The sequence below is a fragment of the Colias eurytheme genome, chromosome 18, assembly GCF_061535395.1.
Source record: "Colias eurytheme isolate Ceu_HAF_F1 chromosome 18, ilColEury1 Martin Lab GWU primary, whole genome shotgun sequence".
Classification (NCBI taxonomy): Eukaryota; Metazoa; Arthropoda; class Insecta; order Lepidoptera; family Pieridae; genus Colias; species Colias eurytheme.
Genome location: NC_142997.1, coordinates 5,453,779 through 5,470,795, shown reverse-complemented (window position 1 = coordinate 5,470,795; position 17,017 = coordinate 5,453,779). Strand labels below are relative to the sequence as shown.

The window sequence follows — 17,017 nt, the reverse complement described above, 5'->3', positions numbered from 1 at the left end:
AGCAATCACAAAGAAAAATTTGATTTTCGTTCATTCATTGGATCAATAAAAGTTAAATTACCGGTAATTGAACACGTCAGTTTTTCATAGTCCATTCGATGGATTTTAAAAACCAATGAATGAACACCTGTGTTCCAATACTAGCCAAAAGATTTGAAATCATTTTCGGAACGTGATTTGTAAAAATAAACTTATTACCATCAGCCTTTAAAATTTTTGATGTCCCAGTGAATGAACGGCCGTTCATTCACTAGGATTTTGGCAATTTTTAGAGCTAGTGCATGAACACGTGTTTTATTCAAATTCTACTAGCAAATATGAATAAAATTGACTGAAAATATAAGCAATAATTTATCTACAACCTCTATGTAAACAAAAACCAGTCTAAAACCTTGAAATATGACTACAAAGCTACGATATGAATAACAGTGTCTTACCTGGATCCTAAATTCCTGTCCATACAAAATATATCTGCCTCACACGCGTTAACTTTCCATTGATGCCATTTTGCAACTAAGCTATCTATTTAACAAGAATTGGTGTTACTATCTCCGAAATAATGTTACCAATGAAAAAAATACAAAGTAGGTTGGTAGAAGTTGTTTATTTTCTTATTCTGGAGAAAAAACCACGTTCCGTTCATTCACTGGGGTGTGTTCATTTATTGGTGCACTTACCCTACCAGCACTTTTTATGGAAGAAAAATTCTTAATTTTGACACACACAATACCTAATTCAAATTAAGTATTGTCTGTGCCTCATCTAAAACATATTTCTAACTAGCTTTCCGCCCGCGGCTTCGCCTGCGTTTTCAAAGAAAAACCCGCATAGTTCCCGTTCCCGTGGGATTTCCGGGATAAAACCTATCCTATGGGTTAATCCAAGTTACCCTGTATAATATGTGTGCTAAATTTCACTGTAATCGGTTCAGTAGTATTTGCGTGAAAGAGTAAAAACACACACATACACATCCTCACAAACTTACGCATTTATAATATTAGTAGGATTCAACATTTGAATAGTCCCTTATAAGTATTGCTGATGATTTCTTAAATTAGTTTCCATAATCGATGCTTCCTTAAATGGGTCAAGTGTGCACATATTACGGACCTATTGGTACGTTGTAGCTGTGGTTGTAGGTATAGCTTAATACTAAACAAGGGCTTTTCAAAGTTTGTGGTGCTATAAAAAATCATAGACTCGTAAAAAATAAAAATCAGCATATTGTATTCTTGTAATATGCAAGTCATCGTTTAAGATATACCTAATTAACTTCTAATAACAAACAAACAGTACCACCGAATAATGTTATAGTTGTAGGCACCGATTATTTCGAAGGTCGAGAATCAAGATTGTATACCTAAGCCAGATTTTTGTTATTTTCCGAATTACGAGCAATCAAAGAAATGTTTGGAAATAAGGTTTTTGAAAAACATAATATATGGATAAAGTCTGTGTTAATAACAAGTTTCATCAAGTGGCGCAGTGATATCAAAATAAATCGGCTGATTGAAAAGAGTATTCTCACAGTGATGAAATCCAAATTAATTCTAAAATAAAAAAAAGTTATTTTAAGGATACAATGTGATTTAACAATTAATAGAAGGCACTGAAGACAACTAAGTACGACAAAAGAAAAAAAATAATGCATGTACTTACCTACTAAAAATAAATGCTTGCTGAACAGTTTGGGCAACCCTGCTCTAGGCCTTCCCCTTGGCGCATGCAGATCGGGATGTCCTTTGCGGAAATTGGCCAAACCAAATTGCATTGCATAGTCATTGGAATTTATAGCACATAAGACTAAACGCGTTTGTTGATAGAATTGTAGTCTTACATTCTATGTTGGTTTTTACTTTTTACCAAAATCTCTAGTCGGTAGGTATTTTTTATGTTAGAGAGTATAAGCAATATTCGCGAGATAATATCTAGTCATTGTGCACAGTACCTACCAAATAAAACTAATAAAAAGTTAAGTAATTAATTAATTCATTCGTTTGTAAATAAATAGAGTTTTGTAGAAACATTATAATTACAGCGGCATATACCATCTAGTTCTAATGGAAAAAATATTTTATATTTTGAAGGTATTTCGTGGACATGACTGTAATTTTTTAAACTACCAAAAATTTATCCATAAAGAAGTTGATGCTAATTAAGACCTTATGCGGAAAAACTGACAAATGGTTTAGTTATTATACATTGCGCAAGTTATTCATAGCATTATATTATATTTGATTGAAACAATGATATACCGTCAACAATGTCCGTCTGCGACGACCCGCGTGCATCTTTCAAGCCTACGGACACAGGAGCGGAATCTTATTGATAGTCCATTGAAATGTTACATTTTTTAGGCCTAATCTTGCGTTTTTTAGAGGACGCAATTTTATTTCTTGGATGTGTAGGGGGGGAGGGGGTCAGTGTGAAGCTAAAACCAAGTTTGTGGGGTCGCCACCCTTGTCCCACGGCCGCCATCTTGAAGATAGTGGTTGAAATGGTTTTAACGATATATCACTTAAACTATTTATCTGATAAAAAAACATTGTTAGCATTATTTGTTGCAAATTAAATTCCCTACGACTTTAGTCCAGTAATTTTTTGTCATAGAACTATAAATAAAAAAAATATAAGTGAAATGTTCAGAAATTGGAGCTTTTTATACTAGGTTGATCCAAAAGTAATGATAATTGGGTATATCCTGTGCACATAAAAATATAAAATAAATATTTTTTGCTTGCTCATGTACCCACTAAGTTATCACAAAAAAATCATATCAACAGGCCACGCTTCCAAGTATTTACATTAATTTTAATGTGAACCGTGCGAGCTAGAACGTTTCCCGACGAAAAGAAGAAACAACGATTCGACATTTAGAGGGTGAATTTCTAAATTTTTAATGAGATCAGGATAATTTTTTGTCACGATTTGTGACCATGGGCGTTACCTGGGTTCACCATGTTTATGCTGAAACCAAGAAACAATCAATGGCCTGGATGCGAGCTTCCTAAGTGACGATGAAGAAATTCGAAGTGAAAGAATAGGAATAATTATAGGGCTGAAGGAATAATTATGGTGGAATATTTTAAGAAGGTAGCCACTATATTGGGCTCCTACTAAACAGACCATATTAAAAGATTGCGGTAGGTTAGTAAGGAAAAGAGACATGGCAAAGTGCGGGTTGAATGTTGTTTCACCAAGACAACACACCAGATCACAAAGCGTCAGTTGCGATAGCTGCCATTCAAAAATCGGCATTACAAATGCTTGAACAGTGAACACCCACCCTATTTGTAAGATATAGCTCCTATTTATTTCAATCTCTTTCCACGGCACAAGAAACACCGCCGAGGCAAGAAATTTTAAGACGACAGCGAAGTGATGGCCGCTTTTGAGGGGTTTTTGTAGATGAAGTCAAAGTTTTTTTTCTAAGTTTAGGAAAAAAAATATCGAAGTATATTATCTAGTTAGAAGACTATCTAGAGAATACATATAATTATTTTAACTGTAATTACCTTGTTTAATATTGATTATCATTACTTTTGGATCAACCCATATATTTTTCGATAATTTATTTTTTATCATTTTACGAAGAAATGATATCAGACCATTTTTGTAGATTGTTTTTCGAGGAACAACTTTTATTTACAACATTTTTTAATTACGTCAATAGCTAAGGTTTTACAGCGCTCTGAAGTGACCCCACAAACTTGGTGATAGCTTCACACTGACCCCCCCTACACATCAAAAAAAAATAAAATTAGACCCAAAAAACGCGACCCCAAATGTAACTTTTCAATGGACTATGACGCGCCGGTGAACAAACAGCTACTGTCAGTTTTATCATTAATAATGTTATCATGAGTCCGCCTACAGAAATACTGGGGAGCAGCAAGCAGGATCAGTTCGTGAGGAGACGGCGCCCGTAACGCCGCACACTTGAATATTGCGACCTCATTTAAAACAAACAGACGTTACAATGACAACTATGTACGAAGTCGCGTACTTCGGAGACGTTCTTAGAGCGAAAATTATAACGATGACGACTCTCTTTGCTGTTTCTATGATTGTGGGATGTTTGCCGATGTTGATCTCGATGAAGTTCACATGGTTCACCCCGAAAGATGGTTCGAATATGCGAACCTCTAATTCCCTTGTGATCGGATTACTGGCTTTCGGCGGTGGTGTTTTGTTTGCAACCACTTTCATGCATTTGTTGCCAGAAGTTGATGAAAACATACAATTATTGCAAGGTAAGTTATAGTGCACTGTGCTGCAGTGTGGTATAGATTATATATATCGCTTAAAAACAATTTGCCGGTGTCATTGCAAGATTTGAGTCGGTGGAGGGACATGCACTATAAAAGTTATTGCTATGTGCTGCAGCTAGTCTAGGTAGACTTCTCGTAAATTTAAGAATCTGCTTGATGATTTTTTTGCTCAGATTATAATAAAAGATTATTTTGTACTTGAAATATATATAAAATTCACATGTTAAGAAAAGTTACTTCCCATAAATTATTATAAGTCAAAAACGACGTAAATCGTTACGGATACTAATGATTTTTGGTATTGTGAATTTGTCATGATTTAGGATTAATAAGTAGGATAATATAATTATAAAGAAATTAATTAAACTATATAATAATATAAAGACTGTCTAAACTGTTCCTAAATTTGCCGCCTACAAAATTAATCGCCATCGGTGTATAGCACTCAGTCACTGCTTGTTGCTAAATCCGCCGCTGTTAAATAATATTCTAGCACTTCCTAACAAACGAGCATTGTTGACATACAGACTACAAATTAACACTCTTAATGCGTTAATAGCAGGTGTCTGATAACCATCTTATCAGTCCATATTTGTGTCTATCGCATTGTTCGTCAAATGGCCCTGTTTACATCCTGACATATGGCTAGAAGCTGATTTAATTAAAACTGGTTTTAAATCTGACCTTAATTCCTTCTTTGGACTGTAGATATGGCTAGACATAGGATCTGAATAACATTGTGCTTTTTCTAATTTTCCCGAAGGTTAAGGATATTTCACAAAGTATAGGCTTCCGTGTTTTATTTTTAATATTTATTAAAACAAAGATAATAATTATGAATGGTATATATCACAGTTTATCATCCTATTAATGTTCGGCAACTTTGCCTATTTCGTTTTTATAAATTCCTTTATTATATCTTATTTTTATTACTTATCTTGTATTACATTTTTCAACTTCCTTTGTTTTCTTGTCAAAAAACAAAATTGAAATTTCCGCAATGATACGATAGATAATAATTAATAATCAGATTGTTGTTAACAAATTTTTAACTTATTTTATTGCATTGTTAATATGTATATATCAATGCTATTCGAAGGATATTCGACTACAGAGTAGGACTATAGCAGGACGTACTTAAACAGTAATATTTTTAAGAAGCAGGTTTGCTTTGACATTTAAAATTGTACAACTTAGTACTCGTTTCTACCAGTTTTGAATAAACCTTACAAAATGCATTAATATTATACGTAAAACAGAAAAATAATTGAAAGTTTTTAACGTTTTGAATTTTGTAAGGGATGTTCATAAAGAAGAACTAGTACAACACTGGTGTCTGGTTCTTCCATAGTACACAAAAGATTTTCTAAAAATAATCCAAAGTTCCCTATTTATTAACCTATTTTTAACATCATCGACAACTCTCGCTTCATTTTTGCACGCCTCATAAGCGAAGCGTTGAGGTGGGTACTACTGTCACTTCGCGCAAAACATCTGATTTTTCAAACTTAAAATGTCTTTATGTATCATACATTGCACTTGTAAGATAATACATACACACACATATTAAGAAAAAACACTATTTTTAACATTCATGATATTTTTGATGTCATTTTTGTTATTTAAACTAGTTAAAAAACAGTTTAAAAAAGTTCTGTCTTGGACGTCCGTGTGTCTGTATGTGCGGAGGATTTTCTTGTTAACACGATAGCGACCGAAATACTTTACTAATCGAGTCTTTTTTTTTCTCTTACGCTTGAGTATGCTCAGGAATAGAACCCTTTCATTTTTCAGGGTCTGATTCGATGTGGTTTAAATGTTATTAAATAAACAAAAATAATAATTAATAAATAATTATTAAAAAAAAAAATTATGAGGCGTGCACTTTTGGATTTTCCAAATTATTTAATAAATCTTCTTGGTATGGAATTAACTTATTTTAATGAGGACAGTAGATAATGAACTAGAAGCACGACAATCGGTTACATTCATTCATATTTTACCGATCTGTTCATTATTCATCATCATCATCATGATGCAAATTTAGGTTAGAAGATACCTACGTCTAAAAAAAATAAATATATTTGTTGACTTTATATGAATAAGACTCGAATTTTATACTCTATATATTCTATAATCTGTATCATTTATGTAACTAAATACTTACCTTCGCCTGCAGAAAATATTTAATTTATCCGCGGGTGTGACCAAATAGGTTTTGACGCATGTTTTACGCTTTCAAATAAAAACGTTAATAATTATGTGATTTTTCAAGATGTGCACTTACGTAGTGTAGTGCATTTTTCAATTGGGAGATAGCAAAACATATTCAAACGCTGCACATATTAGATTAGGAATCAACAAAGATATAGTAGACACCAATTGAACTAGTAGGTACTTCGTAGTTTAATGAACTTAATCTGACTGCATATTTGCAACTAGCTTTCCGCCCGCGGCTTCGCCCGCTCAGTCAAAGAAAAACCCGCATAGTTCCCGTTCCCGTGGGATTTCGTCATTTTCCCGGGATAAGAAGTAGCCTATGTCCTTTCTCGGGTATCAAAATATCTCCATACCAAGTTTCATGAAAATTGGTTCAGTAGTTTAGGCGTGATTGAGTAACAGACAGACAGACAGACAGAGTTACTTTCGCATTTATAATATTAGTATGGATATGTAGAAGTTGATTAGCGGGCAATAACTTGTAGGTTATATTCTTTTATTTTACTCTTTATGACTGGTGAATTCAACCACCGATTATAACATGATTAATTAGCAGGCTAAAATAAAACAACACAATTATTATTTCTAAAAGTTTTAATAATTACTCTAACCACAGATATTACAAGGATAATACTATTATTTCAAACGTGTAATATATTATGAAACCTATTGCAAATAAAAATATGAAGCTAATATTATGATAATATTGTTATAGGTACCTATGAAGGTACTGTTTCATACAAATAAAATTTACACACAACTATCATTCTCTACTATCATTCTCATCTATTACAAATATCTTATTTCCAGAGGCGGGCCGGTTACCCGAAATGCCCATATACCTAGCAGCCCTGATCATGTGCACCGGGTTCTTCATGATGTACCTCGTTGAAGAGCTCGTCCATGTGTACATAAACAGTCGAGAAAATAAAAACGCCAACACCAGTTTTACCAGAGTTCTAAGCATACGAAGGAGTAAATCAGAGGAAGATGGCAATACTGAAACGCAAACTATTAAAGAAGTTGAGGCGGCCCGGAATCATGGTCATAGTCATTTGGCCGTGCAATCAGATGATACTATTGTAGCTGCTTTACGAGGACTTCTGATTGTGCTGGCGCTTTCGATTCATGAACTGTTTGAAGGTCTTGCAGTGGGATTGGAGTCTTCTGCGAGAAGCGTATGGTAAGAAGTGTTTGAATGTTTATTTGAATTAACAGTTCTTTCGGCGAAAACGCCGTATCTCCTGCTTGCTCCGAAATTAGCCATAAAACTGATAATATTACTTCCAGACCATCATTAAAGAAGGCAAAACTTTCTTAGTACAGTTAAAAACTGCATGTGGGAATTGGGTATTGGTCCTCGGAGGGAAAATTATACATCCATTGATATAATGACCCATTTCCCGGTCTAAAGTGTTTAAGTTATAAATAACGTACATGATGTAATGTAGGTATAACCTGTGGGTGGACAACGATTGTAATAAATGTACCTAATTATAAATAGTTGGAGTTCTTGAAATATTTGTTGATTTAGTACATTTCGATGATATAAGTGTTGTTTGACAAATCACATGATCGCGAGTCATGTTAATTATTTTTCCAAACAGAATTATTGAAGTGAGTTTTTTAAATGTTCCTATTTATTTTTGTGAATTAATATTTGAGATTTATATAAGCTACTGTAGGTACCTAAGTGTAAAATGTAGATCAATGTTTGCTTCTATGAAATTCCTATGCCCTTGCCCCTTACGTATATTTTACTCGCGGAGTATGTCACAATCGTCATCTTTAATACAAGAGGATTAATCACTCCTCTTAATATCCCACATACTTTAATCAAAAGCTCTCGTAGAGTCGTAGACATCATGTAATATTAAGGATAGGCATTTGCAGTAGGACATGTCTTTATTGTCTGACCAGCAGTCGCATCTTCACTTTCACTTCTTGCAAAAAAAAACTTAATAACCTATACTGTGTCCATTAAAGGTCCATTATATTATTTGCTTTTTGACGCCTATGAAGGATTGTATTGTGTATGTTAAAATGTCATACTTCATGGACAGGCCCCGCCCACTTAGTGATGTCTACACAGAATTATTCAATGATGGGTAGATAGATTATAATAATCGATAGAAATACTCTGTAAAATATATCCGATACAGAAAAACTCTTCTGTTATGTTATATAGTTTAAACATAAAGACAACCAAATTGTAAGATAGAAACCAATAAATAATAAAATATTAGTTTAGTTTAGTTTTAAGTTTTAACATAAAATGCATAGATATGTGGTCTTATTATTACATATCTTATTAGTAGGTACGTTTACTTTGTAATTTTATTATTTACGTACCTGATTCGATTTATGATAATATTTTGAATTTATAATTGAAATGGTATCACAATCGATAATTTTTTGTCAAAAAGCAATTCTTATAGTGGACAGACTATAACCACAGAATACATAATAGTAGCTAAACACTACGAACGAACACTACGAACGAACGGACACTCTCCGCCTCCCGCCAAAATTAAACACTTACCTCACCCCGCACGATCATGCTATAAATGGGCCGCATTTTTCTGCAAGGACGATACGCAACGAAGATTGACAACATTAATCAAATTGACTCAAAGTAATTTTATTATTTTGGATTTGTGATTATCGTTTTTTCGTAGAAAATGATTAGATATTATGCTGTTTACTGATGTATTTCATCAGAAAAACGCGAATTTTTTTTACTCTAGTCACAAATGTGCCAACCATAAAGCGTTAACACACACATTTGCAGTCTCTACAGTGTGACTGTCAAAACGATAATTTTGTATGGAGTGTCCGGGGTGTGCTATAACCACCATTTCACATAATATGTACCATGTACATTGTACATATATTATATATTTCTAACTACATTGAGAATATTACAGTAAAATAAATATTATTAGTCCGGGATACATCGCCCATTTTTGCAAGTGATTACTATCAAGCTAATTTTTCGTGAGTAGCTTTATTTTGATGAGATGCCCAATAATTTCATGTACGAAACTCTCGATTGTGGTAGCTTACAGAGGTAACAAGGATAAAAATTTTTGATTTGACGGTTCTCAAATATTTATTACGCAATTTGTAGGACAATATGTCTGTTGAATTATATAAGTATTAAATAAGTGAAAATAAAAAAATCAGCTGGTTAGTAATCATTTATGATGACTTCGTTATCGATACACATTGGAAAGGGGGACTCTTTGATCAAACCATAGATTTTGTAGGACAAATATTTTTTCGAATAATTTAGATAATTATCTTGAGATTGAACAAAAAAAAACATTCAGTTAGTAATTCATATTTGAGAACCATCAAATCAAAATATTTTATCCTTGTTTCCTCTGGTAGCTACCACAATCGAGAGTTTTGTACATGAAATTATTGGGCATCTCATCAAAATAAAGCTACTCACGAAAAATTAGCTTGATAGTAATCACTTGCAAAAATGGGCGATGTATCCCGGACTATATCTATCGTAAGAACTAGAACTACCTCAGTCCACACTCCACAGCCTTACCTTTATTGTACCTATAGGTTACCTATCTTAATCTCGAATTTTAATATTCCGAATATCATAATCCAGAAAACGTTTGGACATTTTTTCATAACCCCGAATTTTAAAATTTCGAAGTTTTGTTTGCCATATAATCGCAACTCCGAATTTCATTTGCCCATTTCTTTATTTGTACGACGTTTTACAATCCAGACGAATGAGTTCCAGACATACGAAATCTAAATGCACTAAATCCAGATGACCGTAATCCATATGCACGAAAGCCAGATTTTTAAAACACAAATTTTTGAAATACAGTTAATTGATATACAGGCAAACAATGTCCAGATTTTTGAAATTCAAATAAACGATATCCAGTAAAACGTAATCCTTCCAGGGGGAAGCAGCACGAACCTAACCTAACCTTCTGAATAGATTTTAACACTTTAACCTTTCTATAATGGGCAAGTTAAACAATAGCGAGTCGGTTCTGGCACTCGCCGGCCGCTGCCGCGGCACGCTCGCTTCGCTCGCTCGGCTCGTGCATGGGGGGTCACAGTTCAAACCTAACCTAACCTAATGAGTCGAATTTGACACTTAAACCTTTCTGTAATGGCCAAGTAAAACAATAGCGAGTCGGTTCTGGCACTCGCCGGCCGCTGCCGCGGCACGCTCGCTTCGCTCGCTCGGCTCGTGCATGGGGGGTCACAGTTCAAACCTAACCTAACCTACTGAGTCGACTTTGTCACTAAAACCGGTCTGTAATGGACAAGTAAAACAATAAATTTACTTACTAACACTGTTTATTTTCAGTCGATAGTAAAGGTATAATCACGATTGTATGGAAATCAAATAAAAAGATTATGAAAATCTGGCAATAGTTTATCTGTTATACGATTATATGGGAACCGAATAAAAAGATTATGAAAATTTGGAAATAGTTTATTTGGAAAATGGTACGATGGGAAACAAAAAAAAGTATTTTGAGAATCTGGTATAATGAGATCTGTATTATGAGAATACGGGAAACAAAAAAATACTTTTTAAAAATCTGGTTTTGGTGCATCTGGAAATTGATTCATCTGGGAAATTAAAAAAGGAATTTTGAAAATTTGTCGTTCATTACATCTGTCTTTTAAAAGTTCTAACAACCGTTTTCGGGGTTTTAAGATTCGGGTAATAGAAATTCGAGTTTTTAATAGGTTACCGTACCTATATTGTTACTCTGAATAATTCCTCAGGTACATGTTCGGAGCGGTATCAGCACACAAGTACATAATCGCGTTCTGTATTGGTGTGGAGCTATTGGCCGCGGGAACTAAGCGCTGGCTCTCAGTACTGTACATCTTTACATTCTCATTTGTATCAGCACTTGGTATCGGGGTTGGGATCATGCTGGTTGGGGGAGCTGGTGCTGCTGCCGCTGGACTGTATTCCGTTGTGTTACAGGTGAGATTACGCTGTTTTTGTTGAATTAAATGTAGTCTATAAATATTTTTGTATTTGGTAATGTTTTTAAGAATGGAAAACGAATGAAGGATGGGTCCTACCATGGCGCGAATCCAGCGTTACGATTGATAGGTATTATCTAAGCAATTTTTTTCAAACTTTAGTGTCGTTAAGACGAATTATTATAAAATACTTATGTGATTTCATTTAATAGGTAAGTTTAATTATTTGAAATCGCAACCACAAATTAAAAATCTAAAATGCATTTTATCGTTTTGCTTTGTAAGTATTGATATATCGCTCGCAGACGATGTTAATTATGTCGGCATGTTTATATTCTTAACTAGCTTTCCGCCCGCGGCTTCGCCCGCGTTGTCTAAAACATAATAAATTATATACTAAAACTTTCCTCTTGAATTACTCTATCTATTAAAAAAAATCAAAATCCGTTGCGTAGTTTTAAAGATTTAAGCATACAGACAGAGAAAGCGACTTTGTTTTATATTATGTAGTGATGAATCATTTAATTCGCTGTTATCAAGCAGCAGATTTTCCAAGTGGTGAGATTTTATTTTTGATTTCGACTTGCATTCATTAATCACTCACGATTTCTTCTTTCACTGATTAGATAAAGATATGGATAATGGATATATCTATGGATCAAAAATAACTTTGATAATTTTAGTCTAATTATCGTTAGAAAAGTTTATTTTTAGACAATTAGTATTGTTAATGGAGCTTAAGAGATCAGCCCCCCTAGTCAAGTGGTTTTCTGTTAGCGTAGCGTTCAATAGAATAGACTACGAATGTATGAGATTGACGTAAGCTGTCGATAAACGTATCTACAGGTTACGTCAATCTCATACATTCGTAGTCTATTCTATTGAACGCTACGCTAACAGAAAGCCACTTGACTAGGGGGGCAGTAATTATTTATATACAAAATGCTTCCCTTGAGTTATCGCATTACTGTCATTCTTAAGAGCGATAAAAACTAATCTGAAAGTACGTTCCGGTCACACAAAGAATGATTTATGGGTTCCAGAAAGTCAATTACTATAGGGAGTAGGGACCGATAAAATATTTTAGAAAGTCGGCCCTAAGGGCGTGTCCACATGTACACGGCACGGCGCCGTCAACGCGCAACGATGCGATGTCGCGGCGCGGTGCGTTGCCGCGTCGTAGAAATTAACGTTGCCGTATCGTAAAAATTCACGTCACTATGCCGCAACGTTACAGGGCACGGCAGCCTTGGCAGAGAAGTGGCAGTCTGTAGCACAGTGTGATCAGATTTAACAAAATTCTGCGATTTTAGCAGAATATGACCCCCGCAGAAATTCTGCTAGTTGCTTGGTTAATCTGCTAAAATATGCTAAATATTTAAAAAAAATCCTGAATTTCTGCTCTGCTGAAGGGTGGCCAAGGCAAACACACCAACAAAAACGTTACATAAAATGGAAATGATAGATTTTTCTATGTTTCTAGCACAACTATTTCAATGAAACCTAGTTAACTTACAATAAATGTTGAATTATGTTAAGATTATTAAGATTCTGCTAAAAATTGTCAACTTTATCTATTGTGCGGCGTATTATGCTAAGCCCTAAATCAGGGTTCATATTCTGCTAAAATCGCAGAATTCTGGTAATTCTGATCACACTGTGCTACAGACTGCCACTTCTCTGCCAAGGCTGCCGTGCCCTGTAACGTTGCGGCATAGTGACGTGAATTTTTACGATACGGCAACGATAATTTCTACGACGCGGCAACACACTGCGCCGCGACATCGCATCGTTGCGCGTTGACGGCGCCGTGCCGTGTACATGTGGACACGCCCTAATATTTGGAACTATGTACAGCCACGAGCATAAATATATTACTATGGACAGATTAGCAAAAAATATCTGTCACAAGAACGAGTTCAATAATATCTGACTGCCAGTATGCAGCAAATTCTGAAATTAGTAGGTAGCATAATAAAGTGGCATCAAAATTTTGTGACAAAAATGAACAGCAAATAATTGTGATAACCTCTCACAGCATAAATATATGACGTCACCTAGGACGCAATAATATATTATTTGAAATATTGCGTAGGTATAGATATACCCTCAGAAAAATTCCTCGAAGCAACCAATACTTGCTGCTAGAATTTAGATAAATAGATAGAAATTTATAATTACCCGACTTGGAAGTGCGAAGGGAGCGTTATATATATATTTCGATTTTCGAGTGTATTATAATGTGTATTACTTATATTTCTTTGGCACACCCTACAGCCCAAACACCTGGACGAACTTTTATATGTATATGAGGTGTTACATAATAATTAATAATCCGAATTATGGTAGCGTAATATATAATAGCAAAAGCTATATAAATAAGCAGTCGGGTAGTCTTCATAATAAAATTGTTGTTCTTTTTGCAGGGTCTCGCGTGTGGTACTCTAGTCTATGTAGTGTTCTTCGAGGTGTGGCGACAAGACCGAACAGGGCTTATGCAGTTCTTCTGCGCGATATTCGGCTTCGCTATTATGGTCGCGCTTGAAGCTGTGGCCGAATCTTGTAAGTTTTGCTTATAATTAATATTATTATATGTAGCTGAGAACCTTTATTTGATCAACTGTTGGAGGTGACCTTAATTCTTTGTATGGAAGTAGATACCTATAGACAGTAGACACAGAGGCTTTATGGATAGCAGAAAAAGCGTCATACCATCTCTAATCAAGTGAAATGTTCAAAATGCTACAGCGTAATTTAGATAAAATAGTTATAATAACATTTTTGTGCTATCAACACTTGGTAGGTTATGAGTTATGACGATGTTGATGTCGCAAAAAATATCGCAGTTAAATATTTAATAATTATAAATTAAATTAAAACACAAATATATTGAAATAAACTAACTATAATCTATGACTTATAGTCGGAATATTATCCTTTCGTCATTGCAAATGTATTTATTATGCAGACAGACGATATAACACGTTCATATAAATTATTATAACGGCATGGATCTTTTTTTTTTGAGAAAGACAAAGAAATATTTTGCTAATAATCTCTTCATTAAAAAACCGTAGTTGACTGTGTGTTGTCCGTGTTTCACGCAAAAACTACTGTTCGAACTTTGGTGAAACTTTTTTGTTCTATAGCCACATATTAGTAATCGGTAAAATATAGGCTATAATATTTTCATGAATAGATAATTTATTTTGATTTGGCATAGATGACACTACTAAAATTAAAGTTTTACTCTACAATGAAATTTAATACCTAGGTACTCAATAGATCAACGAAAAATATTTAAACGTCTGAGGTATCACATGTGGGACACCGGACACCCGACTAGAACGAGTTCCTTAAAGTTTTGAAATAAATAATATACCTAGGAGGTATAATTAAATAAATTAACAATATTTAGGAAGGAATGCTACTATACTTTTGCTAGAGCAAAAGTGTCGTGAGGATTTTTTAAGCTCCCTTAGCCAGCGTAGGTACTTACGTATGCGCGATAAGATACTTGGTTCCAATACGCTAAATTGCAAGCAAATGCTACGTATCAAAACTTTTCGTCAGTTTGCAATCTCGCGAGTTGGATTAATATAATCTAATGGGTTTTCCAATCGCACGGAGACATGTAGGTACCTATATAGAAGTAGGTACAAAGCTGTACCTAAAGCTATATTTAAATAAGCTATAGCTATATTTAAATTTTTTTATTTAACTAGCCCTTTGACCCTTAGCTGATCCGACAGACGTTTTCTTGTCTTCGGGCAAATTGTCAAACCCGTGAAGATTTACTTTCATAAGATTTTCTCCTGACACTCACAAACACATCGAAATAAGAATGATCGAAATCGGTCCGGTCGTTCACGCGTGATGCCGTGACCAAGGGAAATAGTGATTCATTTTTATATAGAGAAGATTAATAGGCACTTCAGATTAGATAAGGTTATTTTTCATAACCATAACCTTTTTTGACTAATGATTTAATTTTTCTTTTGTTTCAGTTGTTTGACAGTGTGAACAAGTGTGAAAAGGGTCACGTAGGAGATGGACAGTGTATGGTTTAAGTTAGCATAAGTTTTGTTACTGTTATAATTTAAGAAATACCAATAAATATTTAGTTATATAAAACTTTTTTGTTTTATTTGAAAATAAAAGTCCTGTTGTGCCACTCCATCAAGCCCTTACATTACGTATGTACACAGCTTCTAATAATGTTATTATTGGTACTCAACATAGGGTATAGAAAAAGAGTTGGTAATTGCCAATATTGTAACGCAGCAAACGCAGCAAGTACTAAGCCAAATAGGCAATAAATCTATTTTTCTGATAGCAGCAATATATTTTTCTGCTATCAATGTCTCAATTTATAATAGTCATAACTAATAATATGCAATTTTAAAAGAACGGTTTTCCTTAAAATGCCCATATCCTACTATGATATTATTTACTGCCCATAATCATTGCGATTAGTACATACTAAATATCTACTATAAATTATTTATCATCTATAAGACATTCTGAAGTGTAACTGATTTGAGAAAGCCGCTATTATGTATAATATTGTCAATATATCAGATGAGATAAGGCTAATTTACAGGCTTTCACATATATCAATGTATTGTATTTGTATCATAAAAGGGATTATACTCTTAAGTAGTAAATCCATTGATAACTTTCATAGATCGAGACAAATCGCCAATGAAAGAATGCCATAAGCCATAAGGTTTAGGATTATAAGATGACAATGCTTAAAATAATAACCATATGAGACTTAATGATATGCAAGAGAATGGAAGTTATAAGGAAATTCCCGTAGTGCATTTTTGATTACTTATACCTTAAGAAGAAAAATGTGTGTTAACCTTACTAAGAAAAAATATCTTTGTAAGCGTGAGGTACGCTTACATGTCTAAACAATTGAATACATTTTGGTCAAATTTTAAATGGGGACCTTGAGTTGAAAAGTTACCCATATCCTCTACATGGGCAACTTTTTGTAAAACAAAAATACAAACATTTAACTAGACTTATAGATAAGAGCTTTTGAAACTTCAATATACACAATTAAATTATTTACCACCGCTTTGGAAAACAGTTTCTAAAGAGAAGAGCGGGCAGGAAAAGAATAACAAGAATATAACAAGTTTTAAATTAAGCATTAGTACTTAAGAGCGCTTATTCAATTTTTGTTAAATTCTAAAAAAAAAGTCAAAATCTCCGCGATCTATTACGATAGATCGCGGCTTGCGCTATCTTTTTACTATGAACAGCATAAGTCCACAGGAGAGCGCCGAGCAACATGCCCTCTCTCTGGAAAGGCTCGCTGCCGACTGATTTCGTATACGTATGCCGAATACGTATCTATTATTTTCAGTTAATAAGGTAAGTAAAAGCGGTACTTTCAATATATACATTTCTTTCATAACAATAAAACATCAAGCCCCTAGCTAATAATATTGACCAGTTAGCTTGACTCGCGAGAAAAAAGTACATGTCAGTCTTAAAATACCTATTCAGGTACTTAGCTTTCT

The 17,017-nt window shown here is 34.1% G+C and overlaps 1 protein-coding gene across 1 annotated transcript; it reads left to right on the top strand.

The window, feature by feature from the left end:
* The first annotated feature begins 3,918 nt into the window (after positions 1-3,918).
* Positions 3,919-15,603, top strand: LOC149900637 (zinc transporter ZIP1-like). The gene is made up of 5 exons (XM_090112407.1): positions 3,919-4,253; positions 7,302-7,674; positions 11,271-11,478; positions 13,907-14,042; positions 15,488-15,603. Exons 1-5 carry the CDS (start codon positions 3,980-3,982, stop codon positions 15,493-15,495), a joined length of 999 nt encoding a protein of 332 aa, XP_089968533.1. The 5' UTR covers positions 3,919-3,979; the 3' UTR covers positions 15,496-15,603.
* Positions 15,604-17,017: the final 1,414 nt, after the last annotated feature.